We start from the raw sequence: 27,655 nt of genomic DNA, 5'->3' as shown, positions 1-27,655 counted from the left end.
AAAAACGCCGTCAAATAACTTAATTACAGGCTGATCAAGCTCTTTATTGACACTGCCATGGGCTACGCGGGAAGCGGGACCGCAGGCAGCAGGGGAGTACGGGGCCGTGGTAGCTGACACTACTGTCCCAATTTACATTAAAATAAATATGTCGGAGACTGTCAATAGTACGGACACTAAACGTCACGCAAGCGCGCCCTCTGGTGGCGTTTCCGGTGAAACAACAATTTGGCGCGCTTGGCAGAGTGGTGGCGGTCAGCGTGGCGTCCGCGGAGCTCAGTCTTGGCTCAGTCTTGGTCGAGACTTCGTCGAGTCTTCGTGAAGTTGTCGCGTTATTGCCTTTCGTTACGTGTAGTGTACCTAGTGTTATTATAAAGTGTCTTTGCTTTGTTATCTCTGCTTGATTACCCTAACTGATGTCGGACGATAGTGCCATCCCGATGACGCCTCCGACAAATAGAATATTTTTCGCATTCTGTGCTTGCTAGTTATTGACGCAGACTAATTATGTAGTACTAGCTTCTGCCCGCGGCTTCGCCAGCTTACGAGTTCGGTTATATCGCGTTTCCAAGAAAACTCTTCAAAAGTCCGGGATAAAAACTATCCTATGTTCTTTCTCAAGGTCAACTCTATCACTGTAAGTACCAATTTTTATTAAAATCAGTTCAGGGGCCCGATTCTCCTAATTTTACTTAGGCAACATACGATTCATGTTCGACTCGATTCGACTGAGATCCAATCCCGACTCGATTATGATTGAAGCGTATGTGGCATTCCGCTATTTTTTCTTTGAAATAAACGTTTTTATCCTTTTCTGTCATTCAATAATGAATCATTTTGTCTGCAAATGATTTACGATTGCAAAATGATTGTACAGCAAACTACCGTATAGACCAAAATCACCAAAATAGCAGACCGATCGCACACCAATCAAATGTCAATCGAATACGATTGGTCTTTTATTAGTAGCAGAATGCCCGATATGGTTAAAACGGCTATTGCGATCATATTGCGATTCGATTTCTATTAGATTTTGACATTATTAACTTAGGAGAATCGGGCCCCAGTGGTTTCGATGTGAAAGCGTAACAAACAGGCATACAGAGTTACTTTCGCATTAATAATATTAGTAGGGATATAAATGAAACTAACTAAAGCAGTATAAACTCTTATATATTATTAATAACATAGTTGAGTATAGCTTGAAGCCACACGGCGGCTGCGCGGGCGCCGGCGTCCTCGTCGTTCATATAACCGCTCGCTACATATGATGCTCTCCCAGCCCTGTTACACAAAGAAATGTGTCTTAAAACTTCTACTTTATTGGCTTAGTGGTTTGGTCACCTACGTCCCGTGAGAACTACTTCTCTGGGATAAAAAGCCTATAGACTTTGTGGATAAATGTGCTATGTGACACTGAAATAATACAGTGGCTGATCTGCTGTAATGGGGGCTGTGGGCATGTCGTCAACCCTAATTTCCTATCTACTCTTAAGAACTCTCTTATTATGTTTCCTTAAGTAAACCTTTATTTACTCGGCCTATATACTTGTAGCAGCAATGCAGGTAATATTGAAATAAAACAGCGATGATGGTGTAAAGTAAAAAGTATCGTATATTAAATGTAAATAGAAAACGAGCTTAAGTCTAAAATAACAGGGGCCGAAGTAGTGTTAACGCTCAGGCGAGAGCGTCGCGCGATTGTCCAATAAGAACGCTCTGATAAGACTCTATGAGTACCTAAAAGAAACGAGACAGATGCGCGCGCGAGCGAGATAGCACATGCGTAAATATAACGCGTTCGGCGCGAGCGGTCTTCAATCCCATGTTGTAGGTGGTGTAGCGAAGCGTACCTCACAGTACCCCCCCCTTAGCGAAGCGTACGTTTGGCTTGCAGACTCTGCCGGTCCTGGAGATGTAGGGTTGCTGTGAAGGTACAGGATCCACAATGCTCGGTGTACTTGATATGCTTGTAGGACACGTAGTGTTTGGCGAATCATTTTCGTTGCAGATGTATGCCGGTTTCAGTCTATCCAGCGATACAACTGTCTCTCGATTCGGTAGCTGAATTTTGAAGAACTTTTCGTGTCGCTGTAGCACAGGATACGGTCCATCGTAGGGTGGTGTCAGCGGCGCTCGCACGGTGTCGTTCCTCACAAAGACGTGTGTGCACGTACCGAGGTCCTTATGAATGAAGGGACTGGCTGTTGTTCTCGCGGTAGTGCACGACGGTGAGAGTGACGTCATCGTTTGTGTGAGGCAGCGTACGTAATCTTCGTCCGACATGTTAGTTGTAGTAGTCGGCGCGAAGAAATCCGATGGCACACGTAGCGTAGAACCGTAGGTCATTAGTGCGGGACTTAGGTTGTTATCTTCACGCAGCGCTGTTCGGAGGCCAAGTAGTACGGTGGGAAGTTCGTCACTCCAGTTCGTAGTTGCGCCTCTAGCCATTAACGCAGTTTTTAGCGTACGATGCCAGCGCTCTATTTGACCATTCGATTGCGGATGGTAAGCGGTTGTACGTATGCGTGTAATGCCGAGTTTCTTCATTAGCGCGTTGAACAACGACGATTCAAACTGCCTGCCTTGATCGGTTGATATACGTAGTGGGCAGCCGAATCTAGCAATCCAGTTTTCATATAGTGCTTTTGCGACGATCTCAGCTGTTATTTCGCGCACGGGTACAGCTTCTGGCCACTTTGTAAATCTGTCCATGATCGTAACACAATATCGATAATCGTAAGATAGTCGAAGTGGGCCCACTATATCGATATGTATGTGTTCGAAGCGTTGCGATGGCGGGAAACTTCCTAGCGGCGTGACGACGTGACGATGTACTTTTGCTCGCTGACAGCCGACGCAGTTTCTTGTCCACGTTGTTACGTCTTTGTTCATGGATGACCAGAAGAACTTCGATGTCACTTGCTTCCTAGTCGCCTTGATACCAGAGTGGCAGAGATCATGTTGCGCTTTGAATGCAGCAAAACGATGTGCCGGTGGTAAGTATGGGCGAAGCGTGGATGTTGACATCTCGCACGTGATTGGTCGTTGCGTGCCAGGCAAAGTAACTGTGATGAATTTTAAGTTCGGCTGCAGCTTCAATTGTTTCAGTTCGTCGTCTTGTTCTTGATCACGTGATAGCTTGTCGTAGTCGATGTTTGACGGGCATTGTATTTCGTCAATACGAGACAAGGCGTCGGCGACTGAGTTTTCTTCTCCCTTTACGTACACGATGTTCTTGACGAATTGACTGATAAAGTGGAGTTGTCGTTCACGTCGCTGAGTGTCGCTGCTACTTTGCGGCCTTGAGAGCGCATATGACAGCGGTTTGTGATCAGTGTAGACGGTGACGTCACAGCCTTCGATGAGTCTTCGGAAATGTTTCACAGCCGCGTAGATCGCTAGTAGTTCGCGATCATACGTGCTGTATCGTGATTGCGTAGCACTCAATGCTTTGGAAAAGAATGCTAGCGGTTTCCAGGCTGCGTTGTCGCGTTGTTGTAGCACCGCTCCAATGCCGTGGTCAGAAGCGTCCGTCATGATGCAGAGTGGGGTGCCGGCGATAGGGTGCGATAGTGTTGCACATTCCAATATGCTTTGGCGGCATTTTTGAAATGCTTGTTCGGCGGCCGGCGTCCACGTGATAGGCGTTTTGTCATTCTTTTTCCCATTGTGCAGATATTTGTTGAGTTCACTTTGCATGTCGGCTTGATTTGGTAGACAATCTCTGTAGAAGTTTAGCATGCCCAGGAAACGACGAAGCTCGATGATAGTTTTAGGTTGAGGATAACTGGATATAACTTTTATCCGTTCTTCAGTTGGTTTTATGCCGTCCGCTGTTACTTCATAACCGAGAAAGTTGATTTTCGTCTGTGCAAATTCACATTTGTTTACGTTGAGTGATACGCCGTATTGGTTCAGTCGCTCAAGAACTCGATGCAGTAATTCCTTATGTTCTTGTTCGTTGTCTGAGTACAACAAGATATCGTCGATGTATGAGAAACAGCCTTCGATGCCGCGCAGAACCTCGTGCATGAATCGTTGGAAAGTTTGACTAGCGTTACGTAGGCCAAACGGCATGCAGGTGAATTCAAACAACCCGAAGGGTGTGATGATTGCCGTTTTCTGTGCGTCTTCTTTATTCAGCGGTATTTTGTAGTAGGCCATTTTCATGTCGAGTTTTGAAAAGATCTTCTTATTGTGTAGTTGATAGGTGAAATCTTGTATGCGCGGAATCGGGTATTTATCTGGTAGCGTGACTGAATTTAGACGTCTGTAGTCGCCGCACACTCGTAGACTGCCATCTTTCTTCTTAACCACATGGAGTGGGCTGGCCCACGGGCTCTTGGAAGGTTGACATATGCCCATTTCCATCATGCGTTCAAACTCTTCCTTAGCCGCTTTGTATTTGTCGGGCGGCAGGGGGCGAGCACGGGCGAAGACAGGTTGTCCCGTAGTCTCGATGTGATGCACGACGTTGTGTTTAGCGGGCGTTTTCAAGGACATAGGTCGCAGTAGATCTGGATACTGCTTGAGTATGTCTTGATATGTCTGCTTGTTGCTAAGTACGTAAACGGCTTGTTGCATCGACGAGATTTCTACGGCGTTTATCGATAGTTGTGTCACCTTGTCGATTAGCTTCTTTTGATGCAAGTCGACGAGGAGTTTGAAGTGGCGAAGGAAGTCAGCTCCGAGTATCGATGTTTTGACATCTGCGACTACAAATGACCAGCGAAATCGTCTTCTGAGGCCTAGGTCGATTAGTAGTTCTTTCTCGCCGTAGGTATTGATTGGAGAACTGTTCGCGGCGTATAGTTTGTATGAAGTTGGAGAACATTTCTTCTTATGTATCGGGGTGGCGGCAAGGACGGAAATATCCGCACCGGTGTCAACGAGGAAACGGTGATTCGTGTTGCGATCGAAGACACATAGGCGGTTACTTGCCGTAGTTACACCGACGTCCGCCACGGTCGGTGCCTCTTCTAGTTTTCCGACTTCTTTTGATTTCGCCTAGCGCACGGTGACACGCAGCGTCTTGCCTGATCTCCGAATCGGTAGTGGTAGTAGCATACTCGATTGGGATCGTGTTGATGCCTTGCAGACGACTTTGACCTTGAGCGAGAACGCTGATGACGACGATGGTTTGGTCTTCCACGGCTGCGTAGTTCGGAGATTTCGAGTGTCAGATTCTCTAGTTGTTTAGAAAGCACTTGTATCTGCGCGGACATGATTTGTTGGTTGACTGCCGCAGAATCTGGTTGAGATGAAGAGACAGCTGCGATATTTGCCGACTCGGAATATTCCATCATCTTGTCTGCCATTGCCGCGAGCATATCGAGTGATGAATCTGTGTTCACAGACAGCACAACTCGCATTTGCGGCGGAAGGTGGTTCATCCACTCAATCTTGATTCCATCTTCGGTGATCATGTTGCCGCCGAGTTCGCGCATACGTCGTAGCAACTGAGACGGTTTTTGGTTGCCAAGCTCCAGTCCGCTAATGAGGTTCTTGAAATTTTTCACCTCGGACTGCTCGTACACGGAGAGAAGGCGTTGTTTGATGGCCTCGTACTTCTTAGTTTCTGGCGGCTTGATCACGATGTCTGTGACATGTTGAAGATCAGTCGGTTGTAGTTGGCCCAGGACGTAACGGTATTTGTTTTCGTCACTGGTCTTCTGCGGCTCGACGACAGCTTCAAATTGGATGAACCACATGCGAGGATATTCACGCCAGAAGGGAAGGAGACGCGACTGCACGGAGATAACGGCGAGGTCTGTAGGCTCGCTAACTTCTTGCTTGTGTTCCATCATTTTTCTCTCGGGGTCACCAAAATGTAGCAGCAATGCAGGTAATATTGAAATAAAACAGCGATGATGGTGTAAAGTAAAAAGTATCGTATATTAAATGTATTTTTTTTTTTGGTATGGCATCTCGCAGTTCAGCCTAGGAGGCCGTGTACTGCTTAACCGGACTTTTCCCTGTGGATGCCTAGAATTTAAGGCCTCCAGCCAGGGGCGTAAAACAACTTATAAACTAAGCGACTGCGCTAAGGGTACCCCCTGTGGGGTCGGACCTCGGCTTAGGGCGTCGCTGGGGAGGCAGCAAAGGGACAGGCTGGATCATATGATCATTATTATTAAATGGGGAATTTAAAGCTACTGGCTCAGCTCGCGGGCTGGCTCGATGAGCAAGGGTCGGGAGGACAGAGAACGGGACGTCGCGGCGGACCTCGGCGGCGAGGTTTGTACGAACGCGGTTTGTGTTTGTATAGGGTGCTAGTGAGTTTACTACTCTCTTGGAGGACAGTTATCTCATCGTCAGGTTCTAGAAGGGCATGCCTAGGGCGGCGAATCCTACTGATGCGGGAGGGAGTGTAATTACTGGCTGACACGATAAGTGAGTTATCGTGTTTCTCAGCGCGTTCGAAGTACCGTATGGCGGCACGCTTCATATACTGGCGGATGGTAGGGATTTTTAAGTCGACATGAAGAATCTCATTTCGAACATAATAGGGAGCTCCTGTGATTTTCCGTAAGGCACGGTTTTGAAGGGCCTGCATTCTGTGAAGGCAGCGATGGCTTGCCTGTGCGAACACAGGGCAAGCATACATCATGACGGGGCGTATGCACGATCCGTAGAGGCGTAACTTGGATTTAAGAGATAATTTGCTCTTTGAATTGAGCAAGAAGTGCAATCTGCCGTACACAAAGGCTGCTCTAGAGCGCACCTTACGTATGTGCTCGGCGAATGAGAGGCGCTGGTCTAAGATTACACCTAGATATTTGGCATGCTCCTTCCAAGGAATCGGCCTACCAAACATGGTGACTGACGGGGGCGCGGGAGGAAGCCTACGGCGGGGGCTCGAAAAGAGTATGGCCTGGCTTTTGTCGGGGTGGAGTTCGATTCTCCATAGCCTAGTCCAGACACCTAGGGTGTTGCAATAGGCTTGGAGATGTCTCACTATGGCGGCTGGGCTGCGGCCTGAGCAGTAGATTGCCGTGTCGTCGGCGAATAGGGCTAATTGAACATGCTTGTTCTTAGGAATATCGCTAGTGTATAGCGTGAAGAGGATGGGGGAGAGTACCGAGCCTTGTGGGACGCCAGCTTTTATAGGGTGGGCCGAAGAAAGAGTGCCGTCTATGCGATAGCGAAAGGTGCGATTCGACAAAAGTCTCGTAAGATGACGACGAGACGGTCTGGGACACCGAGTTGGTAAAGCTTGTAAATCAAGCCTTTGTGCCAGACTTTGTCGAATGCCTTTGCTATGTCGAAGAGAATCGTGCCGGTGAGTTGGCCACGTTGGAATCCGTGGCTCACACCTTCCACGATGCGGTGGACTTGTTGGACACAAGAGTGATGGGTTCGAAAACCAAACTGTTCTAATGGAATAAGACTCTTTACTTCGACGTAATCTTTGAGACGCTTATAGATAAGTATCTCGTAGATCTTGCCGAACACATTGAGTAAACTGATAGGGCGATAGCTGGACGGGTCTGATTTTGGTTTACCGGGTTTGGGAATACCGATTACGGTTGCCTCTTTCCATGCCTGTGGGAACATGTTATGGGTCATGGCGCAATTGAAGATCGCGGTCATGAGCATTACGAGGGAAGCGGGTAGGATTTTGAACACTTTATTGGTTATTCTATCTGGGCCCGGAGCTTTACGGGGTTTGAGACGTTTGATGATCTCTGCCACTTCGTCTGGGTGACGGGTGGCAAGGGATCGTCGGGGTCTTCTTGCGGTGGTAGGGATCTGCGCTCGACCTCGGCTTCGACCTTTAGTAGGTGAGCCGGGTCGACCGGTTGGGTACTAGGCGAGCATTGAGCCTCGAGGCTGTCGGCCAGACATTCCGCTTTTCATCGTCCTCGAAGGCGATGGAATTGTCGGGGCGTTTGATCGGCGGGGTGGAAGCTACTTCATCGGATTTGAGTTTCCTTTGAAGCTGCCAGAAGGCTTGATGAGTCGGCTCGAGTTCGCTCAGCGTCTTGTCCCAGCGCGTTTCACGCATCTCAGCAAGGCGTTCCTTTACAGCACGCTGTAAGTTACGCATGTGAGACTTGTTAGCGTCGCAGGGAAAAGTACTGTAGGCACGGACAGCCGCGTTCTTCTCGGTCACCAGAGCACGCACGTCATCCGGGAGCTTGAAGCGATGAAAGCTCGTCGCTTCAACTCTACGTGAACACTTGTCCACGGTGGATTGTACGTGCTCGGTGAACGAGCCGATCGCGCCCGTCATGTCAGCGACTGAGTTGATTTCATCGGGAATTGATTCTAATTGGGCGGAGGAGGATTTCAAGCTTTCGCTTAGCATTCTCCAGTCCGTGACAATCTGGGTGGGAGGAGGGCGATCCGGGTCGAGTGGGCCTGAGCGCGAGGCTAGTTCCACAAGAACCGGTCTGTGGTCGGAGGTGAGCTCGTGTAGTACCTCGATCGAATGTAAACGTAAGTTTACGTTCTTGAGGAGCGCTACATCGAGAACGTCGGGAAGGTGGTCGACTATATTAGGAAAGTGAGTGGGATGCATCGGAGCGATGACATCGAAGTTGAGGATTCACACTGATTGAATAGCAACCTGCCTCTTGGAGAAGTAGTGTTGCTATTCCAGGCGGGATGTTTGGCGTTTAGATCGCCTGCTATTATTACAGAGTCGCTCAGGCCTAGTAAGGCTCTGAGATCGTTCGTGAAAAGGATCGGGTCGTAGGACTGAAAGGATGAGGACGTGGGAGGGCAGTAGGCCGATACGAGAGTGATCGACTGGTGCTGGGACATGGCTAGTCGACAGATCGAGGCTTCAATGCAGCTTAAGTCGGGGGGAGTGATCTCTACACAATGTAGCGATCTTTTATAATAGATAAGCGTGCCGCCTTTGTGGCGTGTGATCCTGTCATTTCTAATTAACTTATAGTTGGCTATATTAGGGCCGCGTACACGCGGCTTTAGGAAGGTCTCTTGTACGAGAAGAATGTCTATCTTATGGGATTGTAGGAAGGCGGAAATCTCGTCGCGTTGGCCGAGAATACCGTTGGCATTATAATAGCCAAGCCTAAGGGAATGGGGTTTAATTTTGGATGTATTATCCATTTCTATTTTCTAAAGTGAGGCAGGTTTTGAACTGCCTGGGCGACGTCTGAATACTCCTGCATAACGGAGTAGAGTTTGATAAGGTCGCCATTGCTGGCGACTATCTCCCTCGAAAGTTGTTGAGCTCTGTCGCTCGTGAATACACTGAACGTGCTCAGTATAACGTTCATAGAACTGAGCGCTGATACTGGGCTAGAAGAGGGCGCGACGGATTTGGATGGCGCTTGCGCTTGCGGGCTTGGCGGCTATAGGAGCCGCGGAGGGCACGGAGGGCGCGGAGGGAAGGACGGGAGGGACGCGAGGTAAGCTCGCGGGCGCCGCGGTGGAATTATTCACCGGGGCGGGAGTTGGCTGGGGCTGAGTTGGCCTCGGGGTTGGAAAGGCTCTCTGATGGTTGAGAGGGTTCCATGGGGAGGGCCGTTGTGGGCTGAGACGCTCGGGAAGTTGAGCGGTAGGTAGCCTCGCTGATGGGCTTTCCCTTAGCTGGCGGGCGTTTGCACGCTTGGCCAGCTTGGGAGACGTTTTTGGGGCCTTTGGGCAGCCGCGGTAGTTGGCGGGATGGCCTGAGGCGCCGCAGAGTACACAGCTCGGAGGCTCGGTGCACAGAGTGCGGTCCTTGGGTCGCGGGCAGTCGGAGGTGCCGTGTTGGCCTAGGCATTTCACGCACCTAGGCTGGGCGAAACAGTTGCGCTGTGAGTGGCCCCACAGTTGGCAACGGTGGCATTGGGATACAATGCCAGATCTATTTGGCTTCTCGATTGAGATGCCGGTTAAATTACACACCGATTTGATGTTAAAAATCGGGTGGATTTTGGAAGGACACGGCTCGCATACTACGAGCACCATGTCGAAGGCGTGGCCGCTGCGGGCGCGGTGCATCCTATGGACTTGCGTCGCAGGGATGTTTTGTGACTTAAGGTCACTTAAAATGTCATCCGAAGGGATTTCCTTCGGAATACGGGTAATGACGACCCGGAGGTTTTTCCTCAGGGAGGAGTACGTATGGAACGAAATATTCCTCGCTCTTAGCGCTTTAGTTATTTCCCTATAGTCGTCTGACGTAGGGAGGACGATTTTGATACCGTTGCCGGTATTGGAGGCCGATCTGTAGTTGATCTTACGATCAACACACAGCTTGACACTTCGGTCCATTTCGCCTTGTCCTGTAAGTATACAGGCGGCGGAGGTTTGCTTTAGGTGCGCTTTGGGCTTAGCGGCACCTTGGGAGGAAGCGACCTGCGAGGTCGAGGGTGACGGGGCGGGGGATGCTGTAGACACAGCGGGCGGGCTAGGGAGAGGAGATGCGGCAAGGGCGATGGTCTTGCGCGCCTTGTCATTATTTTTGTTCTTTTTCCTCTTACCTCCCAGTACGACGGTGAAGTCTTCGTCGGAGGAAGAGGAGTCAGAGGGCTCGGAGGGTTGAGCATCCTCAGGGACGGGTGAGGCAGAGCGGGAGGACGAGGTGTCCATGCATTCGGCGTCGACGTTTGACGCAGGTGCACTCGCCTGAGTTATTTCCATTGTCTGTGAGACAATGGGATTAGGAACAATGGTCGAGTGCAGCTGGGCATCGACCATTGTATTGGGATTACCGTTTCCGCTAATGCGGCGGTTTTCCCGAAGAGAATTATAGGCTCAACAATGGGCGCGGCACAGCTGCGCCGGCCTCCTTTGTTGAGCCGTTATCTATAACACAATAGCGCGCTAGGCGCGGGTCCTTGATATCAAGGTTACTAATAATGTCGCCATATTTGGCGACGATGTCTTGGTCCTTGAGGAGGACCTCAAAGAAGAACTTAATTACTTCGGTAGTCATTTTCCCGTGAGGGAAGAGGGCTACCGAGCTAAAAGGTGGGGCCTAATTATAAAAACCTAACAACCTATCTCCTATCTCCCCGGGTGGATGGGCCCGGGGATGTGTAACCCTCCCTGCCGGGTATAGGCAGGGAGGTGAGTACCTATTGGTGAGCCCTAAGCTTGTAAACCGTTCGCCAGTCTTATTGTGCGAACGGGCCCTAGCCAGTCTAGTGCGAAGGGTATAGAGATACCCAACCGACACCAGGTGTGTAGCTGTGAAAGCAAACCAGATGCAAGGCACGACTAGGAGATCCCCCAAGGCCGAAATCCGAGCTCCCGTCCAATTGACTGCCTTGCCCTGAAGGGGTTCGGCGGGTGTGATTGGGTCAACACCCTCTCGGCTTCGTTGGCACCGTATGGTTTCAACCGAGAACCACGAAACTGTGGCTTTTACCCAGAAGGGGTCAACTGAATTTACTTGACACAAACGTTTTAGAAACAGGATAATCGTCCGCCGCTTTGAAAAAAGCAGCTTTAGATTGATATATTTGTAGTCGGCAGAGCGACTACGGTGAGCGTTACGTCGGGCGTAACAAAGACAAAAGTCGTAAACGGGCGAGCGCAGAGCGACACGTCCGTACACGACGAGAGTCAGAAGGGGAGTCCTATTAAATGTAAATAGAAAACGAGCTTAAGTCTAAAATAACAGGGGCCGAAGTAGTGTTAACGCTCAGGCGAGAGCGTCGCGCGATTGTCCAATAAGAACGCTCTGATAAGACTCTATGAGTACCTAAAAGAAACGAGACAGATGCGCGCGCGAGCGAGATAGCACATGCGTAAATATAACGCGTTCGGCGCGAGCGGTCTTCAATCCCATGTTGTAGGTGGTGTAGCGAAGCGTACCTCACATACTCTTGCTATGTAACCTTTACAAACTACCTGTATGTAAGTACTCCGTCCCTTTTTATCTCACTCCCTTATGTACTCTGACTACATACTTTTTTGTCACTCCTATAGCTATACCCTCTTATTTTCTTCCCCTATGTACAACCAATAACATAGTGTCGCAAATCGAATTACCCCGCGCATTTCTGGACGCCGACAAACTCGCGTTCCCGCTCGTTTCCTAGAATAGACGGAAGGGACGGGGCGTTCGTAGCTTACGCGAATGCGCGCCGACGCGCCACGAACGCGCAGCGACGGGCGCGCCGACATCTTGTTTTTAGTCAGCAGTAGACGCAGGAGCCGCGCGCGATAAGCATCGATCGCAAGTACCTATAATTGCTAGATCCGCCGCGCGTGCCCTCACAAAGGTTCCTCTACGAAAGATGGCGTCCCAACTTTAGGGCCTTATACCTACTATAGTTGGTGTTAAGTATAAACAATTGGTGTAGTTATTGTTCGTGTACGTGTTCGAGTACCATAGTGTCCGTTTAAAATGCCGCGAACGCGCCAACGGCAATCACTCAATGGCTCGCACGCCGAAGACCTCAACGACAGCGTCACCATGTCTCGCGACAACTTTACCGCACTGCTGACGACTATCCAGCAGTCCAACGCGGATATGTGCGAGCGCATGCTGCAACGCCTGTCCGCGACGGCGTCCACCCCGACCGCATCACCGGCACCAACGCCGAGCGCGGCAGAGAGGACCGGCAACTTCGCTCGATGCACGTCGAGATTCTCCGGATCGGCGAAGGAAAACGTGGAAACGTTCATCGACGCCATTGAGGCATATAAAGAGTGCACCAATATTTATGACGATGTGGCCATAAAAGGCATGTCCATGCTGCTGACAGACGACGCAGCGACCTGGTGGCAGAGCATTCGTTCCGAAGTTTCGTCGTGGAATGACGTAATAAAATACCTACGCGACGCATACGGAGATCGCCGCCCCGAGTACAAAATATACCGAGAATTGTTTAGAATCGAACAGGCCGAGGATGTTCGAACAGACATTTTCATAGCGAAGAGCCGAGCGCTGTTATCGCGCCTACCAGCGGGCGACCTATCATTGAAGGTGCAGCTCGATATGGTTTACGGCCTACTTCATCGCAAAATTCGAAAACGCTTACGTCGCGAAGAGTTTAATAATTTCTCTGAACTTCTGAATAAATCGAGAATTATCGAAGAAACTATAGCCGAGTCAACAAAGAGCGAAGCGCTCTACTCCGCACCGAAAAACACTGCGGCCAAACAGCCCGCAATGTACAGCAATGCACGCGCCGAGCCGCACGGAGCACCCGCAGCGCGACGCAACGACGGCGGCGGAGGCCCGCTTCAAGCGCCCGCGCGCCCTCTCCCCGCGCGCCCGCGCTCCCCTCGCGACGAGACAGCGCCGACGCCGCGCGAGCCGCGCGCGCCGCGCCCTCCGCCCGAGCGAGCGCCCGCCTCCACAACACGTCAGGAGCAGACGCATACGTCATCACCGGCATCATCGAGACCTGCATCGCGGCCATTCTGCGTGTCCTGCAGAAGATTCGGACACCGAAAGAAACAGTGCCGTAAGTCAACAGGAACAGGTGAGGCAGCTGCTCAGACTAATAATAATCCGGTGTCGTGTTATCAGTGCGGTACACAAAATGTGACTCGTGAAAACTGTAAACAATGCAACAACGAACAAAGTTTTTATAGCATTGCCCCGCGAATAAGAAACACTTCTTATTCTAAATCAACGCAACAGTCGAATCATAATATAAGTAATAATAGTTACGTTGCAAATTGTATAGAGTCGACGTCGCATTCGAACATATTTTCTAATAACAATTGTGTTCAACAGAATAGCGGGTCATGTGATAGTCCGCGCATAAACGAGCAACCATCTAAACAAAAATTAGATTCGCGTTATTTACGTAAACAAAATTGTACGTGCTCAATTAATAACTTAAAACTAAATAAAGAGTTTGCGGACGTTCACTTGACCAGCAACGTGGTGAAATGTTACCACGAATATGTTACGAAGAATAATAGCAAGGATAACATGATTATTGATAACGCTCATTGTGAATTAGGGTGCAAGCGCCAATTATCTACCATTGTACCGGAAAACATTTTATGTTGCGATGACGCCGACGACGACTATTCTTCGCATTATTTTAATATGTGTAATGACGCCCGCGATATAGAGGGGTGTAACCACGGAGGACAGAAGACTAGCGGAGGTGCCCTAACGTAAAATCTCCTAACAAAGCAACGCGCCAAAATTCGGGTGAGCGGGGGACGAGGAACGTTACTGGCTCCACCCGTGCTCCACCCTTATACGCCTTTTATGGGAAGCCACCCATTTTTTGTAAATCCATCTAGCGTGGAATAGGACAATTAAGGTCTAACCCTAAACTAATACCGACCACTAAAAAGTGAAGTAAATACTCAAACTTAATAATTCTTTACAAATAGTAATTGAATTAGAAAGTTTGAAGAAGCATTCATTTGAAATGACCAAAGAAAAAGAGAGAGATAAAAAAAGTTAGAAAAATAATACTTATACAAGTATTATCGGGTGCAGAGAACTTGCCCCACAACAATTCATTTACCCGCTCAGAAATGAAATAGGTATGATTCTACTAGGAACCATTAAACGGAGACTCGATTAAAAATCATTTTTATTCACCACGGGTCTAAAATACCCCCATGGTGTTACTTAAGTATCAACTTATGTCATTGTGTTAGTTCGTCTACTAGCCACTATGGCGTCACAAGCACGAAAATTTGTTCTTTTTGTTCTAGAACCTTACTGATGATGACTGTTGTTCTTTTCGATGTTGCCATATTATGAAATTCACCAAGAACAATGGAAATTTTATTAAACATTTTAGGGACAGCGTTATTCAAATTAGAATTTTCACAACTATATCATATTGACGCATCCACTAGTTGAGGTATTTTATGTGCGTCGAATGTTATCCTGAGTAAAAGTACAGTCAAAAAGTGTGTAAGGGAAGAGAGATATAGGTTAAATATTGCTGAGGATCAAGATAAATAAATGTGTAAAAATTTTCGTAAAAAGTTTTATTTAAAATAACACAGTAGGTACTTATTAACAGAAAAATATTCTATAAAGCTATAGACAGGAACATCCTTGTTCATCCATCATAACAAAGATATTCATATTCACTTATCGAGTAATCTTCAACAAAAACATGTTTTTTAGATAAAAAAATAAAAGTTGTGATAATTTTTAAAATAATTGTAGCTTTCAAATAAAACCTCTTTTAAGTATGGGTGATTGAATTTTCTACGACTGGTAACACTGATAAAACTACATCTGTAGTTTTGAACACATAACCATCAAGGTGGCTGAACCACTTGTAAAGGTAAAAAATAATAGTTTTTAAACTATTATTTTTTACCTTTACAAGTGGTTACAAGTGGTTTACAAGTGGTTTGTTTTTTACCTTAAAAATAATAGTTTAAAAACTATTATTTTTATTTTTCATACCGAAATCATAGGGCTGCATTTCATTAGCCAATCCGCCACTTTGGGACGGCCGCCATATTGGATTTAGGTTACGTGATTATTATTTTTCGTAAAATAATAAGTCTCCACCTGCCATTTTTACGTGTGCAAATATTGTTATCGGCAGGTGCCATAGTACCATAATTATCCCCATTCCCAGTCCATAAGCATCCCATCCCAATAGCCCTAGTAGTTTTATTCCATAATTAGCAATATTTTAACACAGAACCGGGGATTGTCCTTGGGTACATTTCTATAGTGTATACAGGGATAATCGTCGGTTTTGTGTTGCCATTTCATTAAAGTTGTCTCTAAAGGGCTTCAGCGTGTTGGCTTTAGCCCCACGTTCGCCTTCCAAAAATCAGTTTGTTTCATAGAAATCAGTTTCTTCAAAATGTATGGATCATATTTTGGAATATTTCGTAGGTATCCAGTTTGGTTTATTTATGATGCGTATCCATGTGTTTCTTATATCATGGTTAACGGGAAATCTAAAAAAGGAAATAATAATTAATTTATGAAATAATGAAATTCATAAATTAATACTTATTATTATTGCAACGTGGTCTATCTGGCCTGACGAACGCAATTTTACTTCAAATATTAAGTCAACTACTTACCGAAAGATGGCGTATTTTAGAAATTTTTAAATTTCATGTTTTTTTATTTGTTTTGGTTGGTAAATAAGGTATAAAAAAGCTTTTAGCATGCAAGTAAAAATGATGCTGCTATTTTAGCCAAAATTGGTACTAATAGTATGCATTGATACGAAAATAATACAAATTCACTAAAAACTTCTAAAAATTCAGCTATTCGACGACAGATGTCTCTAGCAAAAAATATGTTTTAGAGTTAAAATATTACTTACACGTGAAATGATATCCTGTCAGTATGTTTGAGTTTGGATCCTGAGCAATTTCTACAATTTGTAACAGCACACTTCATCGTTTTTATCAAATAAAAAATAAAATATATTCAAATTGTGGTAAAATACGACTAGATGACAAGATGTCAATTTGAAGTGAAGGACGGTATGTGGGCGTTGTCCATCCACGCCTGCCGTGACGTAGACGTGACGTATTTGACCTACCTGAAGGCGCGTGACCTACCTGCTTTAGGGCATCTCCGCTAGTCTTCTGTCCTCCGTGGGTGTAGGTTAGGGTGTCCCAAGACATAAGGGGGAATTTTTTTTTCTCGAATTCAAATACGCATACCCTCTAATTTTTTTCGGTTTGACCTCATTATCTCCTATAATAAATATTATCTCGATCAGACAGTGGTAACCCGTGCCGACTTAATGCCAAAGTTTCACATGAAAATTTGTACTGACTTACTATGGAGAAATTTAGATCTTAATTATTATTACTAAAAATAAACCTTGAATACATCCAAATAATGTTTTATCTTCTCATATACATTGAAAAATAATATCATTGTTAAAATTTTCATTTTAAAGTAGTTTTTTTTTTACAGTCAGGATAAATTTTCCGATGTTCTAGGACTGTACCTAACAATAATTGTTTTTGTTCCTCATCTACTGTGATTAATCAATAAAAGTCTTGCATGAACTTCACCGATCTTTCGGCCACATCGTTCACTAACTCTCAGTGCTGAAACTTTGGCTTTTTGAAACGAAGCATTATTTGACTAGAAGGTAGGACACATTCATGTAGAAAACTGTCATTATATTTTAAGGCGATCGATCAAAGAACTCGCTTTTTGCTGAAATGAAGTTAGAGGTGATTTTGTCATACAACGTACCGTAAAGATCTTCTTTTGAAAAAAAAATTTAACCAAAGACAAAATAACCCCTGAAAAACGATACATCCAATCGTTTTTCAAGAGTTATTTTCCTTTGCTCCTCTGAGGCAGGCGCTTTCTGTAACTAACTGTAGGCCGGCTGCTCTCCTGGCTGTTATTTGAAATCTTGGACAGTCGTTTCGGGTAGTCAGAAGCCAATAAGTCTGACACTAGTCTTATCAAAGGGATATTGGGTTGCTGGGTAACTGGGTTGAGAAGTCAGATAGGCAGTCGCTCCTTGTACAACTCTAGTACTCAGCTGAATCCGGCAAGACTGAAAGCCGACCCCAACATAGTTGGGATAAGGCTCGGGACATGATGATTTATTCTTATTAATCAAAATCAAATCAAATACATATCTAAGTTGCTGAAAAAGTCGTGATAGCGTTGTTTAAAAACGTCTTGTGTCTTTTGTCCCTCCAAACTTGATACAAGGTGACGAGTTTCGTCACACAATTAGGCAAAGATTTAGTTGGAATACGCGCCTTTTCCCAGTAGATAATATAATGCATTCGCGACTAGTAAGATTTACGTTTTCATTCACAATTAAATTAATTTCCCGAATAACACAACATAGTATACAACAAAGTCGCTTTTTCTGTCCCCGTGTCCCGTTGTAAGCTTGCCTAATTCTTCAAAACTACGCAACCGATTTTCATGCGGTTTTCTCTAATAGATAGAGTGATTAAAGAGGAAGGTTTACATGTATAATAACACACATTAAATAGTGCAGAAATACTGTTATTCCGTGCGAAGCCGGAGCGGCCCGCTAGTTGTACTATGAAACTGCCAGAACTTGTCCATTAGACGGAAGTTTTGAGCCCGTCATTTGATACTTTAGGTCCCCTAATTAAAAATATACTCTTTTTATAACTGCTTAAGTCCAGTGACATGTTGGCTGTTTGAAAACAATGATTCGATCACTAAATAACAAGAAATCACAAGCACATCGACGAACTAGATCGCGTTAGTCTTAGAGAGCAAGTATGACATACATTCAAATGTAAGTCGGCACGGGTTACCGTGGTCCTACCACCATAAAATTTTATTTATAATAGTTTTGGACCAAAAGGAAAAAAATAGGAGGGTATGCGTTAAAAAAAAATGACTTTGATTTTTTTGGGACACCCTAGTGTAGGTGTAACCAATATGCTTGTAATTTGTTTAGTGATTCTTTTTGTTCTTGCAATTGTTTTAAGCATAAGTTAGATATTAAGGTGTGTAGTGACACAATATATTGTGATGAGAGCACGCGCGCCGGTGACGGTAACCATGATAAACTCGGGGTAGTTTCGCGACCAATTTTTAATATAAAAATATTAGGCGCGTCGGGAACCGCGTTAGTTGATACCGGTGCTAAAAATTGTATTGCGGGCCACACGCTGCACATCCTCCTACGTCGCAAGGGTCATCCACTTCAACCGGCGCGAAGACGTATCAAACTCGCTGACGGACACGCGCGCGAGCTTGACGTCCTAATAACTACTCTGGACGTGCACCTGGAAGGAAAGGTGGTTCAGGCACCCTTCCTCATCCTTCCGGATGCACGACAGAATGAGACATTACTGGGCATGGATTTCCTCTTGGCAGCTTCATTAATAATGGATTTTGCTAGGAAATGTTGGTGCTTTTCAGAGACTCGCCACGTGGAGTACCCGATGCAGTTCGAACCCTCCATCTTGCCACAGCTTTCCTGTTCCTCCGCGGATGTACTCCGGGAAGATGAAGGTACAGTATTGACCCAACCGGAACGGGACCTGCTGGAGCAGACCTTGGTGGACAATGGGGACATCTTCCAGCTAGGGGGAGAGCCTACCCCCTATGCTGAACATCGCATTGATACAGGTGAGCACCCTCCTATCTCGGTACCACCGTACCGATTGACCCCGGCCAAGAAGGAACTTATGCGTCAAGAAATCGAGAAGATGCTCAAGGACGACATCATTGAAGACTGTGAGTCTGCATGGTGTTCTCCTGCTCTTCTAGTTCCTAAGGCCAACGGCAGCATACGCTTCTGTGTAGATTACAGGCGCTTAAATGCTGTTACCAAAACCGACCATTATCCTATGCCGTTGATTGACGAACTATTACAATCAACGAAGAGGGATTGCTATATGAGTACCCTGGACCTTAGGTCAGGTTACTGGCAGGTGAGTGTGAATGAGCAAGATAGAGATAAGACCGCTTTCATCAGCCCACTGGGAACTTTTCGATTTAAGCGTATGCCTTTCGGACTGAAGAACGCGCCATCGACGTTCCAGAGGCTGATCGATCGTCTGCGCTCATGCTCATCTCTAGCCCACGTCACCATCCTGGCCTATTTGGATGACCTCCTGATCATCTCCGAAGGTTTTCAGCAGCATCTAGAGGATCTCCGGTCTGTCTTCAGTCGCCTTCGAGAATTCAAGTTGCGGGTGAATCGAGATAAATGCGTATTCGCCAGGGGGAGTGTCCAGTACTTGGGCCATGTTATTACCCAACAGGGAATCTCACCTGACCCTGACAAGGTCAAGGCCGTTCTGGATATGCATGAACCCAACAACTTGAAGCATCTACGAACCTTCTTGCAGACCTGCTCGTGGTTCCGCAAATTCATCCTGAATTTCTCGGCCGTGGCCGAACCTCTGACTAGATTAACTAGGAAAAGTCAGACTTGGACCTGGGGTACAACGCAGTCCTCTGCTTTTCACGACCTGAAGCGACTTTTGACTTCAGCTCCAGTGTTAGTTCAGGCAGATTTCAATCGCCCTTTTATCCTCCGCACCGACGCTAGCAATTATGCGCTGGGAGCCGTCTTGCTCCAGGGGGAGGATAAGGAAGAAAGACCCATCGAATACGCCAGCCGTCTTTTGACCGCCGCTGAGCGAAATTATTCGACCACTGAGCGAGAGGCTCTAGCCGTCGTATGGGCTGTAGAGCGATTTCGGTGCTACTTAGACGGACATCCCGTAATTATAGGTAGCGATCACCAACCCTCCGTTGGCTTATGACGCTCAAATCCCCTACAGGACGCTTAGTAAGGTGGGCTCTTAAACTTCAGTCATTCGATATTCAGTATCAGTACACCCCGGGAAAGGCGAATGTAGTGGCAGACACACTGAGTAGGCCTATATGTTCACCAGATACCCGCGACTCTTGCGGTATCTGCACAGTGATTGTCGACATTCCCGCTAGGAGCCCCGAAGAGTTAAGGCGGGAACAGCTTGCCGACCCGGAGATTCAGAAGATCCTCACCGATATGGAAAGTACCGACGAAGTAGCGTCACGGAGATGGACAGAACGCGGATACCTGTTATCCCTAGGAGTACTTTACCGATACAACCCTGATTCGGATAGTGAGTCTCCTCAGCTCGTCCTTCCTCTCTCCCTTCGTCCTGAGATCCTCAAGGAGTGCCATGATTCCCCCCTAGCGGGACATTGTGGGATCGATCGCACTTACCTCAAGATCGCTCAGTCTTTCTATTTCCCTGGGATGCGGAGGATCGTTACAGATTATGTGAAGGCTTGTGTAGATTGTCAGCGATACAAGGCTGCCAATAACAAGCCCCCCGGACTGCTCCAAACGCCAGTGTTACAGCAACGCAATGAGGTCTTAGCTGTTGACCTTTTCGGTCCCCTACCTGAAGGTGAAAACGGTGAGAGATGGATTCTTCTGGTTGAAGACACCGCTACCAGGTGGGTAGAACTTTTTACCCTGCAGGAGGCGACTGCTGAAGCTTGCGCACGAGTGTTAACCGAAGAATACTTCCTTCGGTATGGTTTACCCCGCAGGGTAACGTCCGATAACGGCTTACAATTTGTTAGTGCAGTCATGCAACAATGTATGTTTATCTTAGGGGTAAAACAACATTTTGAACCACTTTACCATCCAGAGGCAAACCCCGCTGAACGGAAAAACCGCGATTTAAAGGTGCAGCTCGCCCAACTCGTGGAGAATGACCATGGTTCTTGGCCAGCGAAGCTACCGGTGATCCGTTTTGCCCTGAATAGCGCCGTTTGTAGAACCACCGGTGCTTCTCCCGCATTTCTGATGTTTGCCAGAGAGATGAGATCCCCCACCGAAGCACTTCATGATTTGAGAGCCATACTCGATAAAGAGAACTTCCTTCCTCAGATCACTCCCTACTTAAGGAGCTTTATTTCTAACCTGGCTGCGGTTCGAGAGCGAGTAGAAGGACAACAAGATCAATCCAAGAGGTTTGCTGATCAAGCACGTAGACCTAGTCCCAAATATAAGGTAGGTGACAAAGTATTAGTCCGGACCCATGCCCTTAGTCAAGGGAGTAAAGGTCTGACCGCGAAATTCTTTCCCAAACGCGACGGACCCTACGTGATCACAAAAAGGGTTAGCCCGACTACCTTTATTATCTCGCCAACAGAAAATCCGGCCGACAGTCTCGGTAAGTATCATACACAGGATATAACACCGTTCGTGGACACTGGTACAGGTAATGCAGTACCACCCAATCCTGTTCGACCCAAACGACGTCGCGGACGTCCGAAACGCTCGGGCAATGAGCTAGTCCAGGAGCGAGGACGCTCTCCCGAACTAGAGGGGGAGTATGTCGCAAATCGAATTACCCCGCGCATTTCTGGACGCCGACAAACTCGCGTTCCCGCTCGTTTCCTAGAATAGACGGAAGGGGCGGGGCGTTCGTAGCTTACGCGAATGCGCGCCGACGCGCCACGAACGCGCAGCGACGGGCGCGCCGACATCTTGTTTTTAGTCAGCAGTAGACGCAGGAGCCGCGCGCGATAAGCATCGATCGCAAGTACCTATAATTGCTAGATCCGCCGCGCGTGCCCTCACAAAGGTTCCTCTACGAAAATAGTTATTTTACCTTGCAACCATTTTGACAGTAGCCTTAGCTCCTTGTTCGGAAGCTTCAGCAGTCTTCTTCAGCAAAGCCTTCAGATCAGAGTTCAAGTTCTGTTTGAATGCCTCTGCAGCATGATGTAACGTGTCTAGCTGTGGGCAAATTAAAGCGTTTCAAAGCAGTTCAAAGTCAAATCATTTAGGCCTTCACGAGCACTTATGAACGTCAATAATATAAATAGGTTTGATTCCAGTTGCCCATTCCAGAAGTAGTGCTACCCACTTAGTATGAATTTTTATTTTTTTTTATTCTTCAGCTATTTTGGCATTGAAAAATAATGACTAGGGTTAATTATTGACTTACCATTGTCCTGTCTCCTGGCTCTGCTCCACCATATTTGCTAATTGCTTGAATACCGCTTTCCCATGCAGCAAGCCATGAAGAAACGTCATTAGATTTTGCACTGTAATTGCAAGAAAACATATCAATCAATCATCAAGCTTTTTCTTTTAACTTTAAATTTTATTGTCTTTATTAAGATTGTTTTCACATACAGAGTTATAGTTTTAGGCTGTGCCGGATTAACCATATAGGTAGCAATAGTAACATTTGCTAAGGGCTTCAGGCCTACGGGGCCCCCTTATCTAGTTCTAGAAAACTCTAAAACTTCTATTCTACTGAATTGAAATTTATTTTTCGTAGTTAAGCTTCTCTTTAGTAGGTAATAGACTACTTTTATCAGACTTAACCCCCACTTTTTTCTGTGAGCCCTGCTAGGCTATTAGTAGGCGACGTAATATTTACCTAGCCATAGCCTGTGAGGCAGCAGACAGGCCCAGACTGTAGATGCCTCCCGAAGTGCCTCCCATGTCAGTCTCCGCAATTTCTGACAGGTCCCACAAAACGTTGGACGGGTACTCCACTGACGCTGTCTTCAAATAGGATTGGATTGCTGGAAAGTTAAACGTTGTGATATATTTACATGATTTATAACGCTTATTAAAAAGGGACATAGTAACTAGGGCACTATATTATGTTATTGAGGCATAATTTTACAGTTGAATTTTTCAACTACTCATCCTATATTTAGTTACGTGGTTATGTGTTTCTTGTCGTGATTACTGAGGTCTTGACTTCACCACTGGATCTTAATCTTATTATTATCTTGTATGTCTCTACCAGATCTCGGGACTATAGAGTCCCGGATTTTTGGGAGGCGAACGTGGGGCCGAAGCCAACACGCTGAAGCCCTTTTGAGACAACTTTAATGAAATGGTGACACAAAACCGACGATTATCCCTGTATACACTATAGAAATGTACCCAAGGACAATCCCCGGTTCTGTGCTAAACTATTGCTAACTATGGATGAAAACTACTTGGGCTATTGTGATGGGATGCTAATGGACTAGGAATGGGGAAACTACGGGAACTATGGCACCTGCTGATAACAATGTAATAAATACACGTAAAAATGGCAGGTGGAGACTCGCCAACTCACTTACTGGGCCCCCGGGAATCAGTCACTGAAAAGCAACAAGAGGGCAACAGGTACATGAGCGGCTGAGAAGGGTGAGGATACCTCGGCGGACTTTAAACGCAGATCACGCGCTCCCTGTGGGTCCAGCATCACCGGCCCACTCGCCACTTACCACGAGGCACCTACCCTCCGAGCATTGCTCTAGCGACTCCACTCTGACCGGCCGGTGAAGGCAAGCCAAGAGGCGGGAGACCTATCCCCCGTCATGCTTCACTCCGGCAAGCCGGAGATGGGGGACAGTATACTCTCCCTGGAGCACTCGGATATATAGCCCCGCGGGGTCGCTACTCCCCGTCATCCGCCTCAGATGCCCTTATTATTATTATTCTTTATTGTACACAAAAACATTTAAAAGACACACACAACACAGAGAAGACATGTACAAAGGCGAGCTTGACCCTTCTTATTGTGTCCCTTCATCGAAAAATACCTATCGCTTCGTAAAGCGTTGTATGTAGTTCTAGCACTCACCTATTCCAAAGTTCTTAAGCGTGATCCCACAGTCGCCATCCCCGCAGCCAGAGTCCAGTTTGTTTAGCAATGCTTCACTCTTGACCAGCTGCTCAGTTGCAGACAGCAGGCTGCCACGAAGTAACTCCTGTTCCTTTGACTTTAGAGCTGGTCCTGATTTGGCCTGTAAAACAAACATCTAATTATATAAAATAAACGGGTCCAATTCGGCTATGCGTTTAGTCCGATGGGTACCTAAGGATCTAGGCAGAGGTACTTATCTAAATTCCAACCATTCCCCTGAACCAAAATTACATGATTATCCAACCAGACCTCCAGATACAAAGCGTCTATAATAACTTTTGTATTCTAATTCAACCAGCAAAGAACATACCTTCGCCCCATGGCTTTGCAACAGCGTCTCATCATCCACATGCCCCCCCTCACTCCTGACGGACAGCACTCCACCAGTCCACGCGCTGCCACCGGTAGGAGCGTCCAGGGTCTCCAGCCATAGATCTCCCTTCTCCTCATTCAGGTGCAACACGCAAATCTGGAAGCCTTGCATCTCTAGCGAAGTCTTGAAGTGCCCGGAGAATATGCGCTCCACTTTGATTTTCTTGCTTTCTGTGAAATAATGGGTTATCATTATTCAGGGAATGGAGAGTATTTAGGTAATAACCCTAACAAAGTCTTCTTTATAAATTCATGCTACATTTAATTCATTGCCCATTAACCCTGGGTACATAACCATATTTAATGTGTGTACATATGGTTATGTAATTACCCAGGGAATTAATGCGAAGACTTACATACCTAAATGATCTTTGACCTCAGCGCTGATGATGTTCATTTCAAAGATAGAAGTGCCTCCTAAATTGTCAATTGTCACTACAACCCTGTTGCCAGCGACAAGCTTCAAGTGGGTAATTATCTGCAAAACGGCGAACAAAAACATTGTAACTCCTTTAACTGGGAATTGTATGTCAGAAGTTTGTGTAAGCGAAAGGAACGAACCTGTTCCAAGATCATAGCGACAACTTCCTTAGCGGTGCCCATCTTCATCTTAGTGATGCCAGCTTCCCCGTGCACTCCAGCTCCAAGTTCCATCTCATCGTGAGCGATTTCGAACAAAGGTGGTTGGCCTGTAAGAGACGAGGTTTATTTTATGAAAATGGCTGCCCACAGTTCTTTGACATGTCCCAAAAATACGTATTAAACTTTGGTGATTTTTGAAGAAGATTTTAAGAGATAATTTTGACATGTCTGCACATGGAAAACAATTGATTTGGTTTATCCTCGCCAAGCAGACACGTAATTCACCAACTGATATCAATGTGTGACTTTGTCAGTAAAAAGTTTGCCTAAACGACACTTCAAAATACCAGAGCTACCACAAAACCTATCTAGACCGTACCTATCAAAAAGGACTTAAAAATCTCACCAGGTAAAGAACAGGCACTCAAGCAGACACCCAAAGTAGCCATGTACTTGTTGAACTCTGCTGCCTCTTTGCGAATGGTTGCTAGATCGTAACCCTTCGCTGCCAAAGCCCCAGCCAACTGAAAAGTGGAGAAACACCGCCATATTCAGGTAAGTAAAATAAGGAAATTAGGATTGATTTAATTTCTAGGTTAGTGGGATGCTAAATTTTAATTCCATGTGTAAAGTTTACCTTATAAAATAGAACTTCTCCCACCATACTGCGACCTCCAGTCTTGTTCTTACAAGATGCAACATCTTCACCAACGATCAGACCTTCAACCTTGATACCAGAGATCTTTGCTTTCTCTATAGCTTTTCCAAAGTTTAATCTGTCTCCTGTGTAATTTCCAATGATAACTAGGACTCCACCTGGAAAAACATAGTTTCGGTATAGTGAACAACAAGCCAGAGTTCTTACCTCTGCTTTTTTAACACGAGGTCATGATGAAGAAGGTTTTGACAAACAATAATATTACCTGAATTATATTTGTACAAATGGGCGATGGCGTAGAGGACGTGCCCGGTAGGAGGAGAGGCGAACACGCCCCCAGCTACAGCACCATCCAGCAAGCCAGCACCAACGAAACCTGAATCGAAAAGAATGTAGGTAAACAAAAGAAAAAACTTAAATTCCTGTGTAGATGTTTAACCCTGGTCACCTACCTACCTATGCTATGTATTTCGAAAGATGAAACTACGTGCATGTAGGTATCTATATTTTTTTTTTCGGAAAAGTCGTCATGAGAAATCCTCTCTCTTTTTGAGAGAAGCATTAAGAGCATCGCTACTTGTGTTACTTATGATAATAAAACACAATATTCACCTGCTGCAAAAGGCTCGTGTCCTGAACCCCCACCACCAAGAATGGCCACTCTGCCAGTGTCACTCTGGAAAATATGAGAGATTTCTTGTAGGATCAAACTAAGACAACACAGCACTAATAAAGAAACAAATGGTCAGAGGACCAAAGAGGACAAGGAAAATTAAAGAGGACAGAAATGGAACACTAGAGATGCTAACCTTGCCGTACGAAAATTCACCCTAATCGCATACCAATAAGGTTTTTAACTTCATACTTTTCAAAAGACTTGGGTTTATGCCTACCTTCTGCCTAACGGTGATGACCCTGTGTTTGGGATGCAGCTGCAGCGAGGGGTAGGTCGCCACAACTCCTCGAAGATTGTCATCCACGCATGTTTGTGGTGAGTTTATTATCTTCTTCGTAATTGGCTTGTTTGACATCTGAAACTCACCGCACAAATATTGTTGAACCAGGTTTGTTTTACACCGACTGGCAAGAATGTTGCACCGCAGGGGCAGTGAGCAGTGGTCATGATCAGACTTACGAACTACTGAATAGCCGAAATTATATCAGCTAGCTGAACTGTTACTTTTTATTCTATTTGTTTAGTGCGTTACTTAATCGAACACTGGTGGTATGCAACCACAAGACCCAAAATAATACACTGAAACCCTACCTATTTTCTCCGTTGTTCTTAACGAAACTTTATCATTTAGATTTTTTATCATCGAACACTTATTTTAGCTGTCACCAATTAAATCTTAAGAAATACCTAATGTCTGAGGTAGGATTTTTCCGAGTGATATCCTATGTTTCAAAGTAAACGCCACAGTTAATTACGTCCACGATTTAATAACAAATATTAATAAAAGACACAACTTACCTTAAAAACTTTATCCCACAACTGATTACAACAACATTATACTGTCAAACAATTATATAAGATATCATTATCGCACTAAAGTTTACGACCCCTGACTTATCAACAGATATAAAAATACAAACAATAATCTAAACTGTGTATCTCCTCACTTTCCTTAATTTTGAATCCATTGCTTATTTTCTTAGAGAATTCAAAATTATGTCTTCAGAAACGGTGTATTGGATGTGATTTATCTCGAGCCGTGACCGGCGGTCTGCTGGCCAGGCTTGCAGTAGCTAACTTCAGTTATGTTTTGCAATTATCCGATTGGTTGAATTGGTTCGTCTCTCAGTTACCCATTAGTCTTGTTTGGTAATGACATGCTATGCTAATGTGAAGCTAGTAAAAGTTTATTTAGATACTGATCCCAGTATAGAAATTATAAATACCAGCTTTCGAATATGCCTACTTTCTAACACCACACGTAACACATAGGTAAGACTAGTTTTTATCTGAAAGTGCGCTAAGAAGGTAGTTCCTTCATGTTAAGTTAGATTAAGGAA

General features: G+C 45.9%; 2 protein-coding genes across 2 annotated transcripts; one reads left to right on the top strand and one right to left on the bottom strand.

Annotated features, from left to right (window-relative positions):
• Positions 1-1,158: 1,158 nt before the first annotated feature.
• On the bottom strand, positions 1,159-27,317 carry LOC110382656 (triokinase/FMN cyclase). The gene is made up of 14 exons (XM_064037362.1): positions 27,114-27,317; positions 26,533-26,670; positions 26,252-26,315; positions 25,905-26,015; positions 25,619-25,797; positions 25,388-25,505; positions 24,961-25,088; positions 24,760-24,877; positions 24,338-24,570; positions 23,965-24,127; positions 22,759-22,906; positions 22,318-22,417; positions 21,979-22,106; positions 1,159-1,284 (listed from the first exon to the last, which is right to left on the bottom strand). Exons 2-14 carry the CDS (start codon positions 26,668-26,670, stop codon positions 1,170-1,172), a joined length of 1,743 nt encoding a protein of 580 aa, XP_063893432.1. The 5' UTR covers positions 27,114-27,317; the 3' UTR covers positions 1,159-1,169.
• LOC126054010 (uncharacterized) lies at positions 10,937-20,127 on the top strand. Its single transcript, XM_064037544.1, has 2 exons — positions 10,937-14,010; positions 18,276-20,127. Exons 1-2 carry the CDS (start codon positions 12,320-12,322, stop codon positions 20,125-20,127), a joined length of 3,543 nt encoding a protein of 1,180 aa, XP_063893614.1. The 5' UTR covers positions 10,937-12,319.
• Positions 27,318-27,655: the final 338 nt, after the last annotated feature.

Source organism: Helicoverpa armigera, chromosome 13 (assembly GCF_030705265.1).
Source record: "Helicoverpa armigera isolate CAAS_96S chromosome 13, ASM3070526v1, whole genome shotgun sequence".
Lineage (NCBI taxonomy): Eukaryota > Metazoa > Arthropoda > Insecta > Lepidoptera > Noctuidae > Helicoverpa > Helicoverpa armigera.
This window is presented reverse-complemented; position numbering and strand designations above follow the sequence as displayed.

Excerpts from the sequence above, each read along its gene's own strand:
- LOC126054010 (XM_064037544.1), top strand. The coding sequence starts at position 12,320 with ATGCCGCGAACGCGCCAACGGCAATCACTCAATGGCTCGCACGCCGAA. Across the intron at positions 14,011-18,275 it reads GACGCCCGCGATATAGAGGG|GTGTAACCAATATGCTTGTA; the intron begins GTGTAACCACGG and ends ACCCTAGTGTAG.
- LOC110382656 (XM_064037362.1), bottom strand. The coding sequence starts at position 26,670 with ATGTCAAACAAGCCAATTACGAAGAAGATAATAAACTCACCACAAACA. Across the intron at positions 26,016-26,251 it reads ACACGAGCCTTTTGCAGCAG|GTTTCGTTGGTGCTGGCTTG; the intron begins GTGAATATTGTG and ends TTTTCGATTCAG. Across the intron at positions 25,798-25,904 it reads TTTGTACAAATATAATTCAG|GTGGAGTCCTAGTTATCATT; the intron begins GTAATATTATTG and ends ATGTTTTTCCAG.